The following is a 25360-nucleotide window of genomic DNA, read 5'->3' as shown; positions in this document are numbered from 1 at the left end:
CTTTTTCTTATTTAAAAAACACAAAATGTTCCATCTAGTATTTTTTCTAAACCCTTACTAACTGTAAATATAAATATAAATATTTAGTAAAGTAGAAAAGAAATTCTATAACAAGGTCTCTGTTTTCACTCACCTGTTTTATATTGAGATCACATGCTCCCTTACTGCCTGCTTTTTTAGCCATCTCATCTTTTCCCTTCAGTGTACCAACACTATATTCTACAGCAGCACTCACTCTAGCCTACTAGCAGTTTGACAGACTTTTCTTTCCATGTTTATACTGAACTCACCACACCACAGAAATCTCACGGTACCACCAAAATACAAACAGGCAATAATTTAATATAGTAAAACCATGTTCAAAGATGACCAAACCTTAGAGCTTCCAGATTGCAGAAAATTTCAACAAGCTGGAATTTGATATCATGTCAATTTGAAAAAAAACCACATTTTTCAAAATACCAAAGGACAGAATTTTTGAAGAAACCATATGATTTTGAAATAAAATTTGGAGCCCTGCTTTCCTGGAGATGGCTGAACACCTGCCTGCCAATGGGAAGTAGTGAATGAATTCCTTGGTTTGATTTGCTTGCGTGCACAGCATTTGCTTTACTTATTAAACTGTCTTTATCTCAACCCATGAGTTTTCTCACTTTCACCCTTCCAATTCTCCCTCCCATCCCATCGGGGAGGAGTGAGTGAGCAGCTGTGTGGGGCTTAGTTGCCAGCTGGGGTTAAACCACAACATTCTGTATGTGTGAAGTCCATCATGTAACATTTCCATGCATATGTCGCTACACGCTTGGTAAAATCCTTTCATAATATTCTGGCCTTCCTCTTTCTTTATTATACTCACTCATTCCTCAAAATCATTGTATCAGTAATTTTAAATCCCTCATCCCATTTCCTGCCTCAACCTCATCTCTGTTATTTGAGAGATTTACCTAACACTTTCTCTTGAAATTATATGCCTACAATTCAGAAGATTTATTACATCTACATCATAGCATTTGTACAGAAATATTTTGGTTTTCCCTTTATGGAGCTGAGATTTCCCCATATCATCTTAGAAGACTGCAAAGACATACTTTCCAGTATTTCTGATCTTCTGGTGGTACGCCCCCCCCAACAAATGCACATCAGATTCATTCACAGACGTGTTACGAATTCTGTCACAAATCAGCAGACTTTTATTTTCTACTGGATGATGGTACAAGATCAGTACTGTTTTTATCTACATATATGTGTCTTTTCAAGACATGATTTGCAGACAGGGTCAGACCAGTTGCTCATTAAAACCTACATTTCATTAATACATTGTATGACCATCTTACATCTCAAAGAACAAAAATGTGTTATTATTGAGCATAAAATTACTCATGTATTTAAATCATGCAATAGCATTCAGGTTAGAGTTCTTTGATAATACAGCCAAACTGGTTTACAGAGTACTTAAATATTAAAAGGCTAAGAGAATGATGACCTACAGTCCTAGTCTGACCAAGGGCAATTAGAAGTACACAACATTGAAATTGTAAATGGGATATGGTGAGAACAGTGAACTGAAGCAGAGTGAAAGGATGATCTGTGATCTGATTTAATATGGAGGTGGTGAAGAGATCAACATATTTTTCTTAAAAGTAATTAGCTGGGAAGCAAGAAGTCTGTTTCACAAACTGTTTAGAAACTTCCAAATCTGTTGTTCTTCAAATACAGAATGTGATCATCTAAACATTTCATTAAATATATTGTGTATATACACAAACACACACACACTAGGAGCCCTACCTTCAAGCCTCTTCCTTGCCAGACAACAGCAGTACCTTCTGCTTATTTACATTTTTGCACACACTAAACAAATGGTCAGATCCCTTAGATACCAGAGTTCCTAGTTTGTGTGTATGTTTCAGGTGTGACTGAGATCATGACAGGCAGGAGGAGGGACTGGAGGAATTCTTCCAGTAAAAAAGTTGAATGCATAAGGAAGAGATATCTGTGCAGGAATAACATCCGCACTGCAGTCAACATCAGCTCTGCTACAGGAGAAGAATATTTCCTAATTAAATAACTCAATTCTCCTGATGTTTCAAAGATTCCTATGAAATGACAATTCTCAGTTCTGAATAAACTTACAAGTTCAGGATCATTTGAACAAGATGGTTGTAAGACAAAAGCTCTGCAACAGAACATAATACAGCTGACTTACTCCATTAAATTTTGGGTTTGTTTTGGCAGTTTTGGGGGGCTTTTTAGGTTGTTGGGTGTGGGGGTTTGTTTGTTTGTTTTAAACACAACTCTTACAGTAAATCTTTAGGTCTCAGCAGGCACAAAACATTCTGTTTCTCAGATGAGACCTTACTACCTCTTTGGAGAGGCTTTGGAAAAAAAATGTACAATGACATGCAAAAATGTTTTGAGGTACAAGCTGAAGGCACAAAACAAATGGAATATGCTGCACACGACTGGACAGAGGAATAATTGGCTTCTAAACATGCTTGCTTTCTGCTGATCTGAGTGGTTGAAGGGGCATATGGTACCCACTGATTTTGGCATAAACCCAGAAAAAAAAAATAAAAAAAATGTCAGTATTAATTTGGTTGTTAGCAGAAAATAAGAGAAGCAAGACATGGCAAAAAGGCACATGGCTGAAACCAGCCTCTGTGATAGTAATTAAAAAAAAAAAAAAATGTAGTTCAAATACACAATGTATTTTCAAAAAGTTGTGGAGACAAGTATTTGCAGGGGTGAGTAAGTCATGAAAATAATAGGAATCAAGGTTTAAAAGAGTGGTATGGACAAAAAAATAGGAAAGGATGTAAACATAAAAGCGGAATCAGAGGATAATTAGGCTGGAAGGGACCTCTGAAGGTCTTCTAGTCCAATCTGCTGCTCAAAACTCATCCATCGAGGTCAGGTTGCTCAGACTATCCAGTCAAGTTTTGAGTATCTCCTAGGATGGAGATTCCACAGCCTCTCTAGACAACCTGTTCCAGTGTTTGACCACCCTCGCAGAATAATTTTTGTTGCCTCTTGTCCTTCACCACACACCTTCAAGAAGAATCTGGCTATGTCTTCTCTATTAGCCTCCAGTGTAATAGTTGATGGTGACAAAGAAATCTGGGGGTCAAGCTTGACCCATGCAACACTACAGGCTCCCCATGCAATGCTACAGACCTGGGGAAGAGTGGCTGGAAAGCTGCCTGGCCGAAAAGGACCTGGGGGTGTTGGTCAACAGCCGGCTGAACATGAGCCAGCAGTGTGCCCAGGTGGCCAAGAAGGCCAACAGCATCCTGGCTTGTATCAGAAATAGTGTGGCCAGCAGGAGCAGGGAAGTGATTGTCCCCCTGTAGCTGGCACTGGTGAGGCCACACCTTGAATACTGTGTCCAGTTTTGGGCCCCTCACTACAAGAAAGACATTGAGGTGCTGGAGCGTGTACAAAGAAAAGCAATGAAGCTGGTGAAAGGTCTGGAGCACAGGTCTTATGAGGAGTGGCTGAGGGAACCGGGATTGTTTAGCCTGCAGAAAAGGAGGCTCAGAGGAGACCTTATTGCTCTCTACAACTACCTGAAAGGGGGGGTGTAGTGAGGTTGGTGTCAGTCTCTTCTCCAAAGTAGCAAGCGATAGGACAAGAGGAAATGGGCTCAAGCTGCACCAGGGGAGGTTTAGATTGGATATTAGGAAAAATTTCTTCATGGAAATGGTAGTCAAGCATTGGAACAGGCTGCCCAGAGAGGTGGTGGAGTCACCATCCCTGGAAGCGTTCAAAAAACGGGTAGACATGGCACTTTGGGACATGGTTTACTCTAGTCTACCCTTAATTGGTTTAGTGTGGACTTCGTAATGTTAGGTTAATAGTTGGACTCAATGATCTCAAGGGTCTTTTCCAACCTAAACGATTCTATGATTCTAAGTCCCCAAAGTCTCCTTCTTGCCCTTCCTCAAAATCAATGTGATGTTTGCCTTTTTCTAGTCATCACAAACCTCCCACAATCATCATGACCTTTCAGTGATGATAGAATGGCCTTAGCAATGACATTAGTCTTCTCTTTCAGCATGCTCAGAATGAATCCCATATAGTGCCATGTATGTCCAATGTATGTCCAATTGCCTTAAGCACACCCTAATTCTCTCTTCCTCTATTGTGGGTAAAGCTGCACTCCCACAAACTCTGCTGCTAGACTTAGGGACTTGGGTAGCTTGAGAGCAAGCTTTACCAGTTGAAGAGGATTATTAGATGCCCTTCAGTCCACAAGGACAGATCCTTGAGTCCAGTCTTATTATGGATGCATAAATTATTTCCTTGCTTGACATGTGACCTGGTAAAATGCCCAGCCTCCTCTTTGCACCTCTCCTGGGACAACCTAAGGACCAACAAGCATGAAACTTGTAGTAGGCACACAAATGAAGGGAGTGACATGATGTCACACCCTACCTGGGATAAAGAATGAGAATTTGAGATCTTTAAGGAGATGGCATGGAAGTAATTTGATGCGTTTCACAGAGTCTAAACTGCAAGCACCGGGAGAGAGAAGAACACAGTATGATGACAGGAACAGCTCACAACACCCTTGGCCACTGTTTCTAACAGTGTATCTCCATAAATTGCTGTTATCCAGCAAAGACTGTTAGATTAGACTCAGATTATGAGTGACTACCACCACTTCTCTGGATATCCCTCTTTACTCTTGAAAGTGAATTAAAATCCACATGCTACTTTTAGACTGACTTAAAAATTCATATGCCCGTAGAGATGTACAGTGGACCTGATGATCAAATTTGAGTCTTTTTGAAGCAGGGAATGTGCTTCATGAAGAAGAAACAGAGACACATGCTCCAGTTCCAGAAAAAATAATCCACAAATCTTGCTAGGACAATACAGTCCTGAGAAAAGCTGTGCTATGGGACACAGCTACCTGTACAGCTCTTTTTTACTTGTTACGGTTATTTATTCTCAAAAAGGTTCCACAACAAGACAAAACTGTTAATTACCCAAAAGCACAGTGTCTCTATTGCATAAATCTATCATGATTTAATTTACCCATTGCTGTGCTGTGTTTTGACCTGCTGAGGCCACTGGGAGATTTTTCTTTGACTCCACTGAAGTCTAGACTTCCCCAGCTTGCTTTTAGAGGAAAAACAGTGAGCCTTCTATTGCAGCACACTATATATCTCCGTTCTCATCTGGTCCACCTAATCACATTCTGAGTTATTAAAAAGATTTGGCTATTACAAAAATTTCAAAAAGCTACAAGACTCAACAGAAGAAAATATAATTTTGCAATTTATTTTGAAGAACAAATCTTGTATACACACTTGTATATGTGTGTGTACCTATACATAGATGTATGTATATTGTAGATATATTTATTTGCGTAAAAAATCCATTAAAAATCAAGTTTAAAAATTAAACTTCTTCAACAGCCAGTACACAGGAAGCACTATATTTAATTAAGGCTTGCTGCCTCTATCTTTACTACTTCTATTTTACAGGTCATTGACAATATTCTCTTCAGTCACTCTATTTCTATTCTGCCTTTTCTTTCAGTGTACATTTAGATTCCTTCAGCAACTCTCAGAGCAGTACACCTGTTCTGCTGACACTGCCCCCATATCTTGAACAGTATATTAATAGTTTTGCATTGCCTGACCCACTGTGTTATTAGGACCAATATCAACAGAACAGATTTTACACATGCAAAATGGCTATGCAAACTAAAACATCAAATCATAATCGGTATCTGAGGATAAAATTGTGCATGACACCCTGGTATTCTTCTGTTTTTTCATCTATCTATCTAGAATCCTATTCTATCTATAGATGACAACCTAGGGTATTATTAAATATTCACAATTCAAGTGGAAGTAAAGCAAGAATCAAACTCTTCTAACATCTATATCTAGCCATTTCAACATTTCCTAATTCAACAGAAAAACATACTATGAGTTTGGAAGTATGCATGAATTAATAATGTAGTGAAGCTTTCTTACATGACTTGGATTCCGGTGATGGCGGAGAAATGTTGGACACGGCAAGGTCGCTCTTTGACTTTTTAGGCTTTTTTGCATTTACCTGCCAAGGTTTGTCATAACTTCTAAAATCTCTCCTTGTTCCTTTATTTTCTGTTAAAAGAATCATGCAATCATAACATTTGCAGGGTAATTTTTCAAAGACTTAATAAACAATTAATTTGGAAAAAAGAAGACCTATCATTCCAAACCAAAGTCAGCTCTTTTTGTTCTCCTATTTCTGATCTATGCTAAATTTCATATATTTCTTCCATTTCCCAAACATCAAAATTTAGAAATTCACTAATATGTTTTTTCATTAAAAACATAACGTCTTGTTTTCTGTTATGAAAAAGCCCATAACCTCCTTGGTTTGGCACTTTGACTGCCTATGCTTAAAACTTTACATTTGATATAAATAAAAAGTTGATTTGTCAGGCAACTAACATTTTGACTATCAGCAACAATTTGAGATCTATTACAGTCTGAAACAGATCATCAGTCAATTTTAAAAAAACAAAACCAACGTTCTAATAGTAGCTTGTACTAGAATATCAAAGCTAAAATTTCTACTTTTTTCTACTTTAGAATCAGAGCAGATATTATTTCAGAAAATTTTTTATGCTTCTGAAGATCTACAATCATAAATTATTCACTGTGGACTTCATAAAGTAGTAATAGCTTCTTATTAAGTGTTGGAACGGTGGGTTGTTAAAAATGTGTATTATTAAAGAAAATACCTCAATAGAGGCTAGTCTCGTACACAAATACACCACTGGAGGGAAAAGAAAAACAAAGCAAATAGAAAGGGAAAGCAAAGAGGACAGCAGGGGAATAAAGGGATCTTTCTAGGCACCTTCTTCCTCATTGAGACTGGGATTGTTTCCACCCTGTAACCCTGACCCATACTCACATAAGATACACATAGGCTGAGCTGATAGCCAACAATATATATTAAATTCAGTAGCTATTGGACAAACAGGATTTATTGTGCATGCTCAAAAACATAGAGTAGTACTTGTTCAGTAGGTACACGTGCATCCAAGAAATCACGGACGAAAGTGTAGGATTATACTGGAGACAAGACCTTTTCAGCATACAGAACATACCTGATGTTTCACTCTCTGCCCAAAGGGCAGCAGAGCCAGACAATGTTCTCTGAAGCTGACTGCGGTTCCCCTGTTTGGACTGAAGATGATCAATTAGAAATGGGATTGGCTGGTCAGGTGTCTCTGTTATCAGCTTGGTCATCAATTCCTTTAGAAAATTAAAACAAAACAAAAGATTAGTGGGATATTGCACCTAAACTAATCTTGTATTTACCAAAAGTAAAGGAGCATCTATAAAGGAAAAGCCTGTTTTCAACTTTGAAGAAAACAGCTGTAAACACCCATCTCCTCAAACTACTGCTAGCTTCGTCCTATGAAGTGCTTACGTCTGGAGTGTTCTTAGCCTATACAGTCACTTATCCACTGGAATTTATGTTAAACAACCCAACCCCCACCACCTGTTCAAATCTACCCCAAACAATCTGAATACTGTTCATTTAACCATTCAGAACAAGCACCTTTTCAGAGCAGCACGTAGCTGTTCTCTGACCCATATATCCAAGTCTCTTCTCACTGGAAATTGGTGAATCAGGAAGGTTGGTGCATTTTTGATCTCACCCAGATGTGGAACAATGATCTGGTTAGAATATGCATTCATATCTGGGAACTCCAAGGTCTGATCAAACAGGCAGACATTTTTTTAAAGCCAGTCCTCCAAAATATTATTATACAGACATGAGCAAATACTGCATTACACTGTTGCAGACATGCATACAAACCCAGTGTCAACAGGAAACCATCTCCTATGCCATGCACTGATACTATCTAATTGCTGTTATACACTTTGGCCTTGCAGGGCTGCAGAAAGAGAAGCACTCTCCATACTGCTGCTGAGGTTCTTCCTGGCTTCCTACACATAAAACACAGATCAGGAATCCAGAAAGAAGCTGTGGCTCTGTGCTGGGCATATGTCCTGAGAGAAAATCAATGACTATTGTGGGAAGTGACCCTGAAATCCACATAGTTCCACAGGAAATCTGCGGCTGCCGCTGCAAAACAAAAAAGCTCCATGGAAGTAAAAAATTACAGCAATGTACAACAAGATAGGACAAAAAAATGGCTATGTTATTAAGAGCATTTATTCTCTCTTCATCTATCCCCAAGCATAAATCTTACCATAACTTCCACACACTTAAGTCTATCTCCCCTTCATCTTTTCCACACACGTTCATTTAATGAATAATTTTTTAAATACCAGTAGTTACTTGGTACTACCATCAGTTAGTTGTATTGGAGGAAGATACTTAAGAGAGAGTATACCAAATAACAGCAAACATGAGTAAAAGCATGCAGGATTTTTAAGACACAGCAAGTTATCTTTGTCCACTGCAAGACTTTCCATTCTTTTCATTCAAGTAGTGTCATAAACAATGAGGTACAAGTGAAAATGAGACAGAAACAACCTTTCCATTTCAGAAACGGAAATTTAACTTCAGAAAACAAAAAGGAGGAACATGCCCAATCTCATGTCTTGTGAAGACGTGATCATCTGTGACGTCATTTTTGATAATTATCTACAGGAACCAAAAAAAAAAAAAAGTGTCTTTGTCTTTGAAATGGAACTCCACAGGGAGAAATTAAGCTACTTACTAATCTTAGAAATTACAAAGCTATGGAGTGTAACTTCCTCTAGACTGTCTCTCACCAAGGTAGGAGAAACCCTCTGATATACATCATACAAGAAAAATCCAGAAATTGGAGTAATTCATATTTTGGTTGCTTGGCAACACTCTAACAGCAAACCTTTCTTTTTTTCCCTGCCAAATGCAGAATTAGTGACAAGTGGAAAGATGTAATCTTGTGCTTGTGATGGACCACAATAGCAGTAGGAATTCCACTGCAGAGGATTCTATTACCAAAGGAAAAGTGTCAATCTGTAATAGCTGACTTGTAATTTAAATAATTTCTCTAAATCGTGGTTTGAAAATTATTTTTCTGTCTTAGATTAATAAAAACAAAGATGATGACAACTGAGATACATGCATTGATACTATTAATTTTTTAAAGACGTGCATGGGTGACAAACTATTAATAATACATTACAAAATTAACATAGCATTAAGAAAGACAATACGGAGATGAAAAACTTTTAAATGCCTACATGTCAATGTAACACAAATGCTACTTGATTGTTGTCATCACTGACTTGCTTGTCACAGGAAGAAATGGTCTTTAATTAACAGAAACAGACCTAATAAAATAAAACTGATTATAGGATCCTTTACCTTATTCTGAGACATAGCAATAAAACTAAAGAACATGATTGCACAAAGTAAAAAAAGTGCTATTCTGAGGTGATGTGAAATTAGCTCCTATTCAAAAGGACCACTTTTTTATCTACTGTTAACATATTGATACTAAGGCCTGAGTGATAGAGAGATCTGTGCTGTCCCTGAGCATAATCAGTCCTATTCTGTGACAGCAATTAGGAAAGTTAAAAGAACTATGGCTATAAACTACTTTGATCTATCTGGAATAACAAATGAGTTGCACCAATCCTGTACACCTAAACCAAAAAAGAAATAACATTGCTGGAATCCTTATAAACTGAAAATAGTACGCAGTTCAAAAAAATACTACTTATTCCTGTAATAAGCCTCAAACTGATTTGCTTCAAGCACTTTCAGAGATGTCATTGAAAGTAAATACAACTTCAAGTCAGCACAAAGGTGACTCAGATTATGAACCCTGCCATTTAAGGAAGACACAGCTATGAGTATTCTGTTGCAAAAGGGGGTGAAGAAGCTCTTAGGGATTTGCTTCTCAAGCTGCTCCAAGCAAGGTGTGAAAGTGGTCTCCAACTTACTACAGCAGGGTTCCTGAATTCTGAACTCTGCAGAATTTGCAAAGAACACCCCCACCCCAACCAGCAATAAGAATAGCTATGATAATAGCTTCAGACATATGCTCTGTGTAAATCCACATTCACATGCAGGAGGTGTTATCTCCTTCCATATCCTCCTGCCACACACACTGTCAGAGATCCCAGAAGTAGGATCACAACTCCATGATCCTCACTGCTACCCAGTCCATCAGGAGACCTAACTCCATCCGCTCAGCCCTCAACCCATGCTCTTCAAGCTCATGCTTCCTTTGAGACTCTTGTCATCCCCAGCAAATTGGCAATTACAAGGAAATACGTTACCTGCCTGGTTTTGGTTGCTTGGCTATGCCATAGGGTGGGGGTGGGAGGGGGAAGAAAAACAAAACAAAACAAAAACTCAACAAAAAAGCAAAAAACTTCACACAGGCAGTAACTGTACTTAGTGAGCATTCAGGTCACTTTTTAAGTAATAATATGTACTTCACTGAAGATGAAAAGACATTCCACATTAGGAATGCCTATTAGGGGTATTCTCATCTTAGCACCATTCCCTAGTAAAAGACAAACTATCTTAAACTTCTGATGAAACTATCCAAAGTTTATTCGATGCTCTAATCTGTTGCTCAGATGACATCTTAATAGACAGCAGGAATAACATACTACATGGTACTCTAAATATACTCTTACAAGTTTGAAGGGGCTCAAAAAAAGATGACAAAACTGAATGTATTAAATAAGAAAAACTAAAGTGTACAACCAGTTACAAAAATAAAATTCCTTTTTGGTTAGCAGCAGTCTGATCTGACTCACAATGTGCTAAGTAGGCAAGGTTTCACAAGAAAAAGAAAAGGAAAAAGACCAACTAGTCTCAATGAAGCCGCCTCTGCATTAACAGCAGAATAAAAATGGCACAAGAACATTGAAACTGAGATTCATTTCTTGATGAAAAATTCAACAGATAAGTTTCAACTATGCATGAAAACAGAAACGCAAAACATTTATACATCTTTTAAAATTATTAACTATACTTATTGCCTTTCTAGCTCAAATTTCTATGTTTTCTACTTGTTCCCAGTTTCACCTAACTCAAATAAGAAAAATAAAAAAAAAAAATCTACCTTTATAACATGTTCTTCTGTGCACAGTATGCCTTATAACAACAAATAAAAAGTCATGGGTCTCCATGCTGCCAGATGAACTGTTCACCACCCATAATCTCTCTCCTCCTATTTTCTTTCCACTGCTATGTCTTCCCTTTACTCTATATCCTTTTGTCTTTTCCATCAGTGGGACTTCCCTCAGTCTCTCCCTTCCAGCTGTGTAACAAGTGAAGTAGCCCGTTCACATGTCAGTAGCCATTAATTCCCTGTGTACCCACAAGAGACACTACAGCACAGAAAAGGGGTGAAAGGGAACTGCCATGATTACCACATACCAGAGAGAGCACTAGGGTGAATACATTCGTTTCTGCTGCTTCCCCACCATATTGCCCCAAATTAGGTTCTGCCCTGACCAGAATGAGAAAGAACAGGCAGAAAGGTGGTATAAGCTCCAAAAAAAAAAAAGGCAGTTAACTTCTCCAAGGATTTTACCTTGCACTGTGCAAACCAGAAATGAAACCCATTATTTCTACTTTCTTCTATAATGGTATCTTCATATACTATTACATTCACTAGTTTTATTAAACTATGTAAGATAGTCTGTTTTAAAAGAAACTTACAAATGTTGATCTGTGGATATTTCCAAGAGAGAGATTCATGTACATATTGATACGGCTGCAAAAGATCTTGAAAAATACAGGTCTAAACTAGCAACTTAATATATTAATTCTTTATAAAGAGAATAATCCTTCACTATTGTGCTATCCTGAGGTCCTCTATTAGTTATTCAAGGCAGGCTCAAATTTTAATTTCCTTGTGACTGTCCATGCATTTAATACAAATGAAACAGTCTTCACAGTCTATTAATCATAGGCCCAATTACAAGAAAGCTCTAATTAGCTATGTCTAAACGTACCTATCAGGTTATTAAGTTAATTAAGAGACATTCTACCTTGCCCTGTAATTGATAACAGTAACTACACAACAATCACAGGTTTTGGTTTTAATTATATAAACTTCTACAGACTATGGCAGAGCATGCACAGATTTTGGCTGTATTATGCTCTCATTTCATGATTTAAATTAGCTGTTTAAAGTAGGTAGAGTGAATTGCCCTCGGAAGATGTCTGTCTCTCTCCTGACCAAAGAGACTAGGTGGCTTAGCTTAAACTACAAAGTTTTGATGGGATTCAGTTCCAAATTAAGACAATTCAATACAGCAGTCTTCACACCAATGTCAATGGTGATCTTGTCAATGAAGAAGTCAAGGAGCCTAGAAAGCTCCCCGCTGAGTAGTCAGTGTATGTCTACTTAACGATAAGAAGAATGGCTCTCCAGGCTCCACAGACTGTACTGGCTATATATCTGTTGACTACAATGGAGCTTAGACACTTAGAAGACAGGCAGACATCTAAATCTATGTTTGCTAATCACTTCATACAGGCTGTAAGTGAACAAAGAAGACATAAAATTGAGTGAAAACCTGTGGAAGGAAATTAAGTTTAATAAACATTTTAATGATTGACACTTTTTTTCTTTAGAATCACTTTCTGATTTCTCCAGTAATAAAGCACGGAAATTAAAAAAAAAAAATTAAAAAGTATATTTCAACGTTCTTACTGGCTAAATTAAAAGTTTGCAATTCTTAAATGAGAGCAGAAAGGTAAACATCACTGCTTCTACCACAAAATAGTGTTTTCTATGGAAATGAAGGAAAAATACCAGCATCCTCCTTTTGGAAAATAGCTAGGCTTTAAATCTTCTCCAGCAATTCAGAATTAAAAGAAGAAAATCACATTATAGGCTATAATCAAAATGGACTTCAAAGTATTTTAATCATTCAGAAATTATCACCAGGTCTCCCTATGAAATAAGTTATTCAACACAAAGCAAATTTCCACATAAACACAATTCACATGCCTGCACCATACTAGCTGTTTCAAACTAACGAAGGTAGAAAAACAGTTGAGAGCAAACCTCTATAGGATTAGTAGTCCTATTCATCTTGCTTGTGAAAATATTCAGACTTTTACCTGGTACTGACCAAAAAATTTTCAACCAACCCTTCTTCATTCAAAGACTCAACACTACTTATTCCTGCCATTTCAGCTAGCTGTGCAGCTAAATTTAATATCACAAAACTGCAGTACACAGCATGGCACACACCCCAGAAAGAAATTATTTGGACATACAACCCAAGAGAAAGTACAAAGCTGATATGGTGGTCCTGTTATTATGATGCAAACAAAATTCCCCTAAAGGTGGCACTGGCAGGGAAATATGGGACTAGTGGCACAGGTACCATTTTCAGACTCAGACAACTAGCATTCGAAGTCTCAAACTCCTTTTTTCACATCTCAAATCAGGTTGATGATTCTCTGATATACAAAACTGGTACACTTTTGGATCATACAATGAAAATAATAAAAGGGAGTCTGAAAACATCACTGAATGGCTAACAGTCCTTAAATGTTCATTATATTCGGTCTGGCTGAGATGGAGTTAATCTTCCCCATAGCAGCCCTCATAGTGCTGCACTTTGTATTGGTAGCTGGAAAGGTGTTGGTAACACACCAGTGTTTTGGCTACTGCTGAGCAGTGCTAGCACAGCATCAAGGCTGTCTCTCCAACATTCCCCCCCTCAGGAGTAGACTAGGGGTGGGCAAGATCTTGGGAGGAGAAACAGTCAGGACAGCTGACCCAAACTGACTAAAGGGATATTCCATACCATATGATGTCAGCTCAGCAATAAAAGCTAAGAGAAAGGAGGAGGAAGGAGGGGCATTCGTTATTTACATTTGTCTTCCAGAGCAACCGCTATGCATACAGAAGCCCTGTTTCCCAGGAAGTGGCTGGCCATCACCTGCTGATGAGAAGTAGAGAATAAAAGCTTTGTTTTCTTTTTCTGCTTCTGCACATGGCCTTTGCTTTTGTTTTTTTATTAAACTGCCTTTATCTTGACCCACAAGGGTTTTTTCCATCTCATTTTCTCCCCACTTGTCCTGCTGAGGAGGAGAGTGATAGAGCGGCTTGGTGGCACCTGGCATCCAGCCAAGGTCAACCACCCACATTCATCTATTAAATATCTGTACCAATTCAATAACAGAAGACCAATTTGGGGGGCTATGTTACTAACCATATGTTTAGGGAGAGTCTGGAGAGCAGAATGGAAACAGCATATTCTTTCCACTGTAAACCCTTTGCAAATCATATAATCAGTTCCCTGACTTGAATTAACTAGCCCTATCTGATATAAATCCCACTCATGTATGTAACAGTTGATAAAATATGCATCATTGATCGATCTTAGTGGTCCAGAAACAAAAACCTTTTGCATAGATGAGGTCTGTTGGACAATTCTGAAATTTCACTGAGTAAGCTCATGAGAGTTTATCAAAATCCACCACGCACATCATAACATGCAATATCTACCTGAACCTCTTGCTGTACTTTTTCACTTACATATCCTTTGAGGTTTTTTTCCCCTCTTATCTTATTCTTGATTTTTCAAATATCATTGTCTCAAATGTATTATACCACTTCTGAGTTCACAAAATAGCTTCGAATACCTTTGCTCTTTGTTTTTAATATTGAAAGATTTCCTTTCTCCCATTCAATCATTTCAGACAAGAATGCTGTCAAAAGGGAGGTCACTGGTACTAGGTTACTCTAAAACATTAACTACTTCTCAGTAAAAGAACAAAAGGTTAAAGACATACTCTCAGATATGCCAAGCATGTCAACAACAGTTATCACGTTTTCTCCCATGGTTTTCAAATCACAAAGATTTTCTAGGATAGCTTACACTTCTTTCAGCAGTCCTGTAGCTCTGCATAACAACCTCACGCTTGCGGAATTATGCCTACCATATCATTATCTGAACTCAGCAAGGATTTATCAAACAAGGGTAGTCCTGTGTTACGGCAGAAACCTTTAGGTTTCCCTAAAGGATAATTCAGAAATCTTCTTCAGTTTCCACCCACTCTATCAACCAGTGGAAATTCTACCCTGAAGGCGAGGCACTTCACAGTTCAACCAAGAGAAAATGAAAAGTACTGGTTTTCTGAAAGGTCTGTAGGATTTTCATCAAAAGGAATACTCATGGATAAAGGCTAGGAAAGACTATTACAACCTGGACTGATTTCCTTAAATTACAGCCATAAAACAACACTGACTGCACATCATTGCCTTTCCTAAAACATAACTCAAGAGTCTAGAGCAGTCTAGAGCTCTGATCAGCTGAAGTAATCTTATTCCAACTTCAAGGTCCAATGTGAAGCCACTTGTTCCTTCATGTTCAATGATCCATTACTATAACTGTTAAAAAAATTGCATCACATTTCCACTTTAAACTTCACTGACTTAACTTCTACCTACCTGGAACAAACTTTTTTTTCTGAGGGAACTAAAGCAGTAGGTATTTTTGTGACTACCTCTGGTAGGTTGACCCCAGCCAGCAACTAAGCACCCACCAGCCACTCACTCACTCGCACCCCCAGCAGGATGGGGGAGAAAATGGGAAGAGCAAAACCAAGAAAAATTCATGGGTCAAGATAAAGACAGTTTAATAAGCAAAGGGAAGAGGGGGAAAAAAAAAAAAACAAAAAAAAACCAGAAAACAAAACAAGTGATGCCAAGGCAATCACTCACCATCTCCCACTGCCCAGCTAGTCCCTGAGCAATGGCTACTACAGAAAATTTACCCCTCAGCTTTTATTGCTGAGCATGACATTATATGGTAAGGAATATCTCTTTGCTCAGGTGGGGTCAGCTGTCTGAGCTGTATCCCCTCCCAGTCTCTTGCCTACCCCCAGCCTGCTTGCTGGTGGGCAGAGTGAGGAACAGAGAAAGCCCTGACTCTGTGCAAGCACTGCTCATCAATAGCTAAAAGACTGGTGTGTTATCAACACCATTTTAGTCACCAATCTGAAACACAGCACCATATGCATAAGGGCTGCTATGAAGAAAATCAGCTCCATCCCAGCCAGATCCAGTACAGTACCACTATAGTAATGGTTATTAAGTGTTTATGATTGGTGATCAGAAAAAGAAGGCTGTACACGAAAAAAACAATTGGTATATTAAGGGATTGACTCAGCAAAGGACTTAAGCTTAGGTGTTTTCTATGCATGAGAAGTAAATAATTATAAAGCCAGGTGCATGTTTAAAATGCCTTGATGAATTAGATCCCTGCTCTGTGACTGAAGAATTGCAAGCATTTCCTTCCTTCCAGGAGCCTACCCGAAAAAACATTAGGTCTGTTTTAGAATCTAACTATGCAAATATGTTTTGAAGATTGATGGAAATCTTTTCAATTGCATCCCATGGAAAACCTGGACAATACACATTTTCAAAATGTGTGCAGCAACAAACCACACCTATCAGGTGCCTTTTTTTTTTTTCTTCTTCCCCCCCACCCTGGGTCACTTATCCCAGTAAAGTTAAAAAAATGTAAATACATGTTTCCAAATTAGATCATACATTAGATATACTACTAATACATTACCAGAAGAAAAACTTTTCAGAAATACATGTTGCATATTCATCATTTCTCATGCTTTTTTCTAGTTCCTATTCTCACAGTTTAGGGGAATTAAACTGATTGATTTGTCAGTGCTTAAAGAAAATTACTATTCAAGATACAATTTTATACTTTCTGGGTTTTTTTCAATTACAGTCACATTATAATATCTAAAAGCACAATAGCAGAAGTATGACATTGATAAATTTCATCTAGGAATTAAGAGTCCCAATTTTTTCCTACTTAAAATCCCATAATAACACAGTTACTCTTAATTTTTCTGGCAGAAGACAGAAGGACCTACACCTGGAGTTGGGCAATAAATGATGATTTAGTGTAAAGCTGGTGTAAGTCGTAGTCCTACCTAAACTCATGAGCAAGGTGCACACCCATCCCACCCATTGCCTGAAACCATGTTACAACCAGCAAAGAACAGTCCTGGCCATAGTGCAGAAGCAACATCGTCTAATCCCCCTGCTTGCTCCATTGCACTGCTAGCTACTACAAGGTGAGCACTGGGGTTTCTTCCACCAACAAGAGGCATGGCCTCAAAGTAAAATCCGTTTTTACAGCAAACTCTTCAGAGCCACAAATTTGATAGCCTGCTGTTGTGCTCCTCTCTCCACCATTTCACATGGCTCACTACTACTGTAACAGTTGGACTTGATGATCTTAAAGGTCTTTTCCAACCTACATGATTTTATGATTCTACTGTCTATTGTACACATAAAGCATATACAAGTGAATAATAAGATTACATTTTTGTAGATAACCACAAAGTACCTAGTCACAGCATGAATCTAATACGCTTGCACTACAGAATCACTGCCTTTGATTGCTCCCATGAACTTCTAGTTTAGGTCAGCTGCCAAAGCACTGCTGAGAGCACAAGCAATTGGAAGAGAAAAGTCAACTTCCAAAAAGCTTCGGGCTCAGCTACACCCCAAATAAATTCATAGCTTAAGTAAAGACTATTTTCTAACACCAAGAGTTTCAGCACCACTGAATTTCACAGTATTGAATTTTACTAATACCCAAAAGTATCAGGCTAACTCAGAAAATGAGTCAGTGAAACATTTCAAAGCAATCTGAATTAGATAACTTAAAAACAGGGCTTAAATACAATAATGTAAATTCCTTATAGGAATAGGATTTCTGCTCTCACAGAAAAAATACATACACATGCGGGCAAAACATGCATAGCTGGAAATACTGAATATATTCAGTATTTTTTATTATTCTTATGGGTATCAATGCAAAAAAGAGTGAAAAAGATTTTCCAGTATTTTGCATATATTGCATATATGGCCTCAAGCTGCGTCAGGGGAGGTTTAGATTGGATATCAGGAAAAATTTCTTCATGGAAAGAGTAGTCAAGCATTGGAACAGGCTGCCCAGAGAGGTGGTGGAGTCACCATCCCTGGAAGTGTTCAAAAAATGCGTAGACGTGGCACTTTGGGACATGGTTTAGTGGGCATGGTGGTGGTGGTTTGATGGTTGGACTGATGATCTTAGAGATCCTTTCCAACCTTAATGATTCCTAGTTTTTACTTTCATTAAAAAATAATCCAGCCACCAAGCCAGGAAACATGAAATTATTACTCTTCCCTTAATTGGTTTAGTGGTGGACTTGGTAATGTTAGGTTAATGGTTGGACTGGATGATCTTAAAGGTCTTTTCCAACCTAAATGATTCTATGATTCTATATTCAAGAGAATACATCAATTATCATTGTAATGACTGAACAACTGAGGTAAACATTAATTCATATACTCATTAATGTATTCATAATATGCAATCCAAACTCTACCTAAAACATAAAAGCATTACTTCCTTCATTTTTTAAAACATTTATTTGCTGTAAAATTACATTAACATAAATCTGATATTACAGGCTGTGATATATCTTAGAAGTTAGAAATGCGTGTAGTCCATGAATATCCCCTGTCAGTCAAGTTTATATCATTTACATGCAACAAAATGGCTCTTCATATACATGAAATATTGACATTCAAAATGAACAATCTACATTTTCTCCACTTCGTATTTCATCCTTTTGAAAGCCTGTCAAAACTTTGCTAGCTGTGTAACAAAAACTGGGGGTGAGTAGTCACATGAGAAGGCCTGATATTTTACTCGGCAACTTCCCCTGTGGATAGCAGTATTGGAGTGGAGGAAAAATGACAATATGACATTTACATGTTAACAGTTAACATTAAAAAAATATGTTTAAAATCAGTTTTCCTACAAGCTTTTTTGGTGTTTTTTCTTTTTTTTTTTACATGTCTATTTTAAAAGCTACTAACTGAATGCCAAACCATGGCACCCGAGGCAGAACACCAGCAGGAGCAGAGTTCTTCCAGTGACTTCCTGAAGAAGCTACTACAAGCCATTTGACAATGAGTATCACTAGAGACATTTCCCACTGGGAACTGTTTGGCAGTCACCCACACAGCAGGAGAGCACACTCAGGATGCTTGGGTGAGCTGTGGACACATTCCCAAATCCTTGATCCTCCGCTCAACTCGCTTTGCCTACTCACTGGTTTCAGCATAGCAGGTACACTATCAGCCACCAAATGCTCATTTATCCACAGGATAATTTACCAGCAGGCATGAGGAACACTTCTGAGGCTGATCTCACACATGAATGAAGACGACAACAAAACAACAGAAAACCAAATCACCAATAACATGCCTAGCATAAAGATATTAACATAAATACAAATATTTGGAAGTGCAAGTAAAAACAATGAACTCCAGGATCACAGACCTAAGGTTTTAAATTGTTGAATCTTGCCAGACATCTCTCGTGGGTATATGTGTGTGTGTGTGTATATACATACACAGAGATTTCCAGTATTTGTATACATATAAGTAATCTGCAGTTCTAGAAAAAGAAATTCTAGTTTTATTTGAATCTCCACAGTACAAGCTTCAGCACACTACTTCAGACCTTCTGGGCCATTTTGAGGCTGTCACCCAGTTCAGGCTTTGGACTGAAGTTCAAATCCTATCATTTGTATAGTGCTCCTTAGGTAGTGGCTCTACTATACAAACAGTATTGAAATTACCCTTTGGACTAAGATACTAGAATCATACCACTAGCCATAATTTAGAATTAGAAATAATGTTTTTTTCCACTTACATATCCACTTTCTTTAATGAAGTCCCTTATAATAAATTTACTTCTGAAGTACGAGCACAATCTAATGGACGGTTTTAATCTAATGGATTTAATTTTAAGTATGCCTTACAAAAGAGAGTGAGCGAATCTGTTTAATTTTCAGTTCAATCATTTAAAATTCAAGTCTTTGTTACCAGAGTTCAAATAATTATTTCAAGAATTGTGGGGTTATGCATGATAATACCAGGAACATTATGGGCCAATAAAAGCTTTCAGTATCTAAACTGAGAGCTAAGGAAAATTTAGTTACCCAAAACTAAAACTGCATCTTGACAATCTCTGTAGTATTGATACCATCAGCTTGATTTGAAAATACTCCAGGTACAGTGAACCTGTGTCATCTAATATACCTCAGGAATGAGCCTATTTTATCCAAACACTTCAGGATCAAACAAAGTCAATCATGAGGAAGTGACCAGAATGCAAGACCACTTTTCCAAAGTAGCCGCCTGAATAACTATGCTACAGCCTGCTGACACTCGCCTGCAAGGAGGTGGGAGATGTGAGTCTAATCCCTGCTGGCAGAGCAGGACACTGAACACAGGATCTCAGTCCCTGAGCAAGTGAATAGAAGATGCATTCTATGACCATCTCTTCTGACCACATTTTAAATTCAAGAAGCAAGCCTTGATCACACATTGGTGGAGTTCACGCTCCTGAGGGACATAGGAAAAGCAAGGAGTACAGTCAGGACCCTAAATTTTAGGAAAGCAAACTTCCAGCTCTTCAAGGAGTTAGTCAGAAGGACCCCCTGGGAGACAGTCCTCAGGGACAGGGGAACAGAACAGAGTTGGCAGATCTTTAAGGACACCTTCCATTGAGCACAAGAGTTATCAGTCCCCAAATGTAAAAAATCAGGCAAGGAAGGGAAGAGACCAGCATGGCTGAATCGAGACCTGCTGGTCAAACTAAAGAGTAAGAGGGAACTGCACAGGCAGTAGAAGCAGGGACAGGTGTCCTGGGGGGAGGAATACAGTGAAACTGCCCGGTTGTGTAGGGAGGGGGTCAGGAAGGCCAAGGCGAGGATGGAGCTGAATTTGGCAAGGGATGTAAAGAATAACAAGAAGGGCTTCTACAGGTATACAGGTCCGTACTGGGACCGGTGTATTTAACATCTTCATCAATGACATAGACAGTGGGATCGAGTACACCCTCAGCAAGTTTGCAGACGACACCAAGCTGAGTGGTGCGGTTGACACACCAGGAGGACGAGATGTCATCCAGAGGGACCTGGACAAGCTGGAGAGGTGGGCCTGTGTGAACCTCATGAGGTTCAACAAGGCCAAGTGCAAGGTCCTGCACCTGGGACGGGGGCAACCCCCGATAGCAGTACAGGTTGGAGGATGAAGGGATTGAGAGCAGCCCTACGGAGAAGGACTTGGGGGTACTGGTAGATGAAAAGCTGGACATGAGCCAACAACATGCGCTCACAGCCCAGAAAGCCAACCAAATCCTGGGCTGCATCAAAAGAAGCGTGGCCAGCAGGTCGAGGGAGGTGATTCTGCCTCTCTACTCTGCTCCGGTGAGACCTCACCTGGAGTACTGCGTCCAGCTCTGGGGCCCTCATCACAAGACGGACATGGACCTGTTGGAGCAGGTCCAGAAGAGGACCACCAAAATGATCAGAGGGCTGGAGCACCTCTCCTACGAGGACAGGCTGAGGGAGTTGGGGTTGTTCAGCCTGGAGAAGAGAAGGCTGCGAGGAGACCTTATTGCAGCCTTCCAATACTTAAAGGGGGCCTATAGGAAGGATGGGGAGAATCTTTTTAATAAGGCCTGTTGTGACAGGACAAGGAATAATGGATTTAAACTAAAGAAGAATAGGTTTAGACTAGACATTAGAAAGAAATGTTTTACAATGAGGGTGGTCAAGCACTGGAACAGGTTGCCCAGAGAGGTAGTGGAGGCCCCATCCCTGGCAACATTCAAGGTCAGGTTGGATGGGGCTCTGAGCAACCTGATCTGGTTAAAGCTGTCCCTGTTCATGGCAGGGGGGTTGGGCTAGATGACCTCTAAAGGTCCCTTCCAACACAAAGCATTCTATGACTCTATGATCAGTGTTTTTTAGAAAGACAACAGATCCCAATCTTCAAGAGTGGTCTGAATGCTCTTAAAAAAAAAAAAAGCCTGAGTAAATAGGTTTTTGCCTTCTTAGTTAAGACTTTGGTTGGTGCCTTCACAGGCAAATATAATGCAATACCTGGGGCAAAATGCTATGAAGTATAATGAAAATAACAACTGTGAATAGGCGATGCTAGATTGGATGAGATTGCAAGTGGGAAGTACCTATGAACTATAGGTTAACACAAAAGAAGTCCACACCACTGTTGCATACAAAGTCATGGCAAGCAGCCTTGGTTACAGGAAGAAAGAGGTGACAATGGCATTGAATTTCAAGTTTCTGAATAGGATGGAATTCACGTAGATTAGTTCAAGCTTCTCAAAGTTAGAGATCTGTAAGTATGAAAGATTATTTTTAAAGATTTTAAAACACATCTGCCATGTTTAAATCTCACATTTGAAGTTAAAGATTTAATGGCACAAAAAAGAATTTAGAATATTGGTTTAAAAAGGCCACTAATGGATCATCTATCCATGTAATAGAGTCTCTGGATGTAAAGAGTTGTAGAGATTAGTAACTGAGGTGCTAGAGAAGATAACAGGATCTACAAGAGATTTCTAAGGAAATCACAGAACTTTCCCATCAATAAGTCTTTCAGATCCTGCCAAACCTGATGAAAACTAGATGGACTGGCACCAAAGATTCCTGAGAGGTCTGATGGGAGTTGGTGTTCTTTGACCATGCCTAACATGTGCCCAACATTAGATCCCTCACAAATATAGTAAAGCCAATACCTGCCAGCTGCATATGAGCTCTGTTTCTCATTCAACATACTGGAACCTAGATACAATGTAAGGTGATACAATATAAGGCTATCATCAGCCTGAGGAGATTTAAACCCACATTCGTCACCACATAGGATACTGTCTTAAACTCAAGGCTATAATGTATCAGGGAAAAGAAACTTTCTAAGCTGCCTGCTAAACCTATGCTACTGCACAGTAAGATAAACAGATAGATAGACAGACAGATAATTCAGGCAGTGACATACGAGGGAGCACAATTTGACAATCCAGTGGCTAGTATTTAACAGCATTTAGATAAAATATAGACACAGTCCTTTGACACTGTGAAGAGCTGCTTCACTTCTAGCCACACTTGAAGAGAAAACAGGGAACTGTTATCTCTGAAACACTGCTAGCATCATCCCTCAAGGGAGTATTCACCTCATTGCGTCTGCGTGCACAGCAACACCTGATTTCAACTCCAGCTTTGACACTCTAGACCTGGCTAATATTTCAGACATTTCTCTGTGCTTTGGCATTTAGTATTATGGGCGAATTCTTGCTTAGTATGTGGGGTTTCTGGATCATCATTCTGAGACACCTACTGCTACCCAGGCAGTATTTGGACCTATCGATGTGACTAACTTGGCTTGTAACTAGATGCACATCATTCCTTGGATTACACCCTCAATGATTTTTTCTTTGTTGGCCTTCTTTATAAAAGGCGGTCTTGAGAAATCCCATAACTGGAATCACAGAAGTATGAACATTAGTGAAAAGTTAGCATCACTTTTACACAACAAAATGCCATTCAGACATTGAAGCCTTATTTTCAATGGAGCCATGACCTGATGCTCATTCCACAATATGAAGTTCACCTCTGGAAACCACCACTCAGATGTCTTCTACAGGTTTCACCAGTGCATGCAACTAACATGTAACATACAAACCACAGGATAACAGACATGGTGAAGCTGCAGACAGTCAAGCCCATGTTGGCAGAAAAATTAAAACTCAGAGCTATCAGGTGTCCATTAGCAGACACTCTGCTCTGACAGCTTTTGGAACAAGGCACTGTAGATCATGCATTATCTGTAAAAGGCAAATCAATATTACTTCTCCTGTGGAAAAAGGATACAAGTAATTACATTACTACAGCATTACATTTATTCAAGTTGTACAGAAAGATAAATACAAGATGATGCTTCAAAAAGTTCTGCTGTCCGGTGTGTGCGGCCAAAGTTATTAAATATTCTGTATAAGTTCTATGCATTAAAATAATCATAAAAATTTTGTTTTCAAAATTGTTTAAACTTGACCAAGAATTTTTAAACTATTCACATGGAAGTTCAAATAATAACCAGCAATTACAGTGACACAAAATAAAGCATGCAAGTTACCAGAGTCCAGGGTAGGGAAGTTCTAACACAGATTTAATTATCCTTACTTTAGCTTCCTACATAAATTAACCCTAAATATGCTCATGTAATGATCACCAACAAATTCCAATTAAGTTAACAGATGCTCCCTGATTGTTAGAATTTACTTAAATCATCTCATTTGGAGATGTTCCTTTAGGACAGCAGCTAAACAATTGTTGGTAATACTCAGTCTAATTACAAGTTTTATTCACACATTTTGATGAGATGAATATCTATTCAGATATGCATCTTAATTTCCTATTATTTACCTGTGAGAGATTGACTTGGTCTCATAAGACTTCATACCAATGTTGTAATCAGCTTTTTAAATAGAACTAAGTGTTTAATATGCACCACTACAACTGAGATTTCTGAACTGGAAAGGTCAGAATTTGTTGCCATAGAAAAGTCTGGAAATTTTCACCACAGCAAAATACAAAGGGTTCTTTTATATCTGCAGAATTTATATACTGCAAATGTGGCTGAAACTCCTTAAATAAGACTAACGACTAGTTTTGATATAGCACTGTAAGAGAACAAAAGGTTATTTCACATATAAGCAGTTGCTTGATTGATTTAAAGCTACTTGTATCCTTTTTTCCCCCCCACAGGAAAGGTCACACTGATTTGCCTTTTACAGGTAACACAAGATGCACAGTATCTTGTCCGAATAATCACCAAAGCCACAGAAGACTATCTGCAAGCAGATACCTGATAGCTCTCAAATGCCTCTGAGAACACACAGTCAAGTTCAGTTTGGTTCTACACAGCTCATACTCGGTGCTTTCCTAACTGCAAGTGAAAATTATAAAAATCTTCTCATTTAGTATTGTAAGTAACACTTTTACATTAGCAGTCATTTTAACCTGCGTTCGTTTAGGGATAGATGAAGTTTTTGCTTCATTTGCAATTTTATTTGAACTTTTTCATTAAGAAAACAAAAGCAAACCCCACAATGAAATCAGAATGAAAAGAATTGGTCACTTTAAATGCAAGAATACAGGAATCTTTCGCCATGCAGAAGCCATCAGCCCATAACAATAAAATTTGATTATAAATATATGCATTCATAATATTATAAAAGTAGCTAAATAACTATGTTAACTAATAAAAAACAATACTGACCAATTTTTTTTTTCCCACACTCTAGGGGATCTTCCAGCGTTTTGTGTACTACCATCTATTACATGCTACCACACGATACTGGCAGCTATTGTATTTCTGTTGGATATCAGTGTACCTGAATTCATCTTCAGCCCCAACTGGGAAGACACATTAATGATTCCAGTTCAGTTGGAAGTAAAATCCACCTGTGATTACTTCCATATGCATTTTTATCAGTCA

At 38.5% G+C, this 25360-nt stretch overlaps 1 protein-coding gene across 1 annotated transcript in view; it reads right to left on the bottom strand.

The window, feature by feature from the left end:
• The window catches only part of C2H8orf34 (chromosome 2 C8orf34 homolog), a 161585-nt gene that overhangs the window by 118840 nt on the left and 17385 nt on the right, over nucleotides 1–25360 (bottom strand). The window contains exons 2-3 of the mRNA XM_075705998.1: nucleotides 7118–7265; nucleotides 5991–6122 (exon numbers count right to left, since the gene is read on the bottom strand). Of these exons, the coding sequence (XP_075562113.1) occupies nucleotides 5991–6122; nucleotides 7118–7265 (280 nt within the window). The remainder of the gene's footprint in view (nucleotides 1–5990; nucleotides 6123–7117; nucleotides 7266–25360) is intronic.

The sequence above is a fragment of the Pelecanus crispus genome, chromosome 2, assembly GCF_030463565.1.
Source record: "Pelecanus crispus isolate bPelCri1 chromosome 2, bPelCri1.pri, whole genome shotgun sequence".
NCBI lineage: Eukaryota > Metazoa > Chordata > Aves > Pelecaniformes > Pelecanidae > Pelecanus > Pelecanus crispus.
Note: the sequence above shows the minus strand (reverse complement) of the source record. Positions and strands in the feature narration are given on the sequence as shown.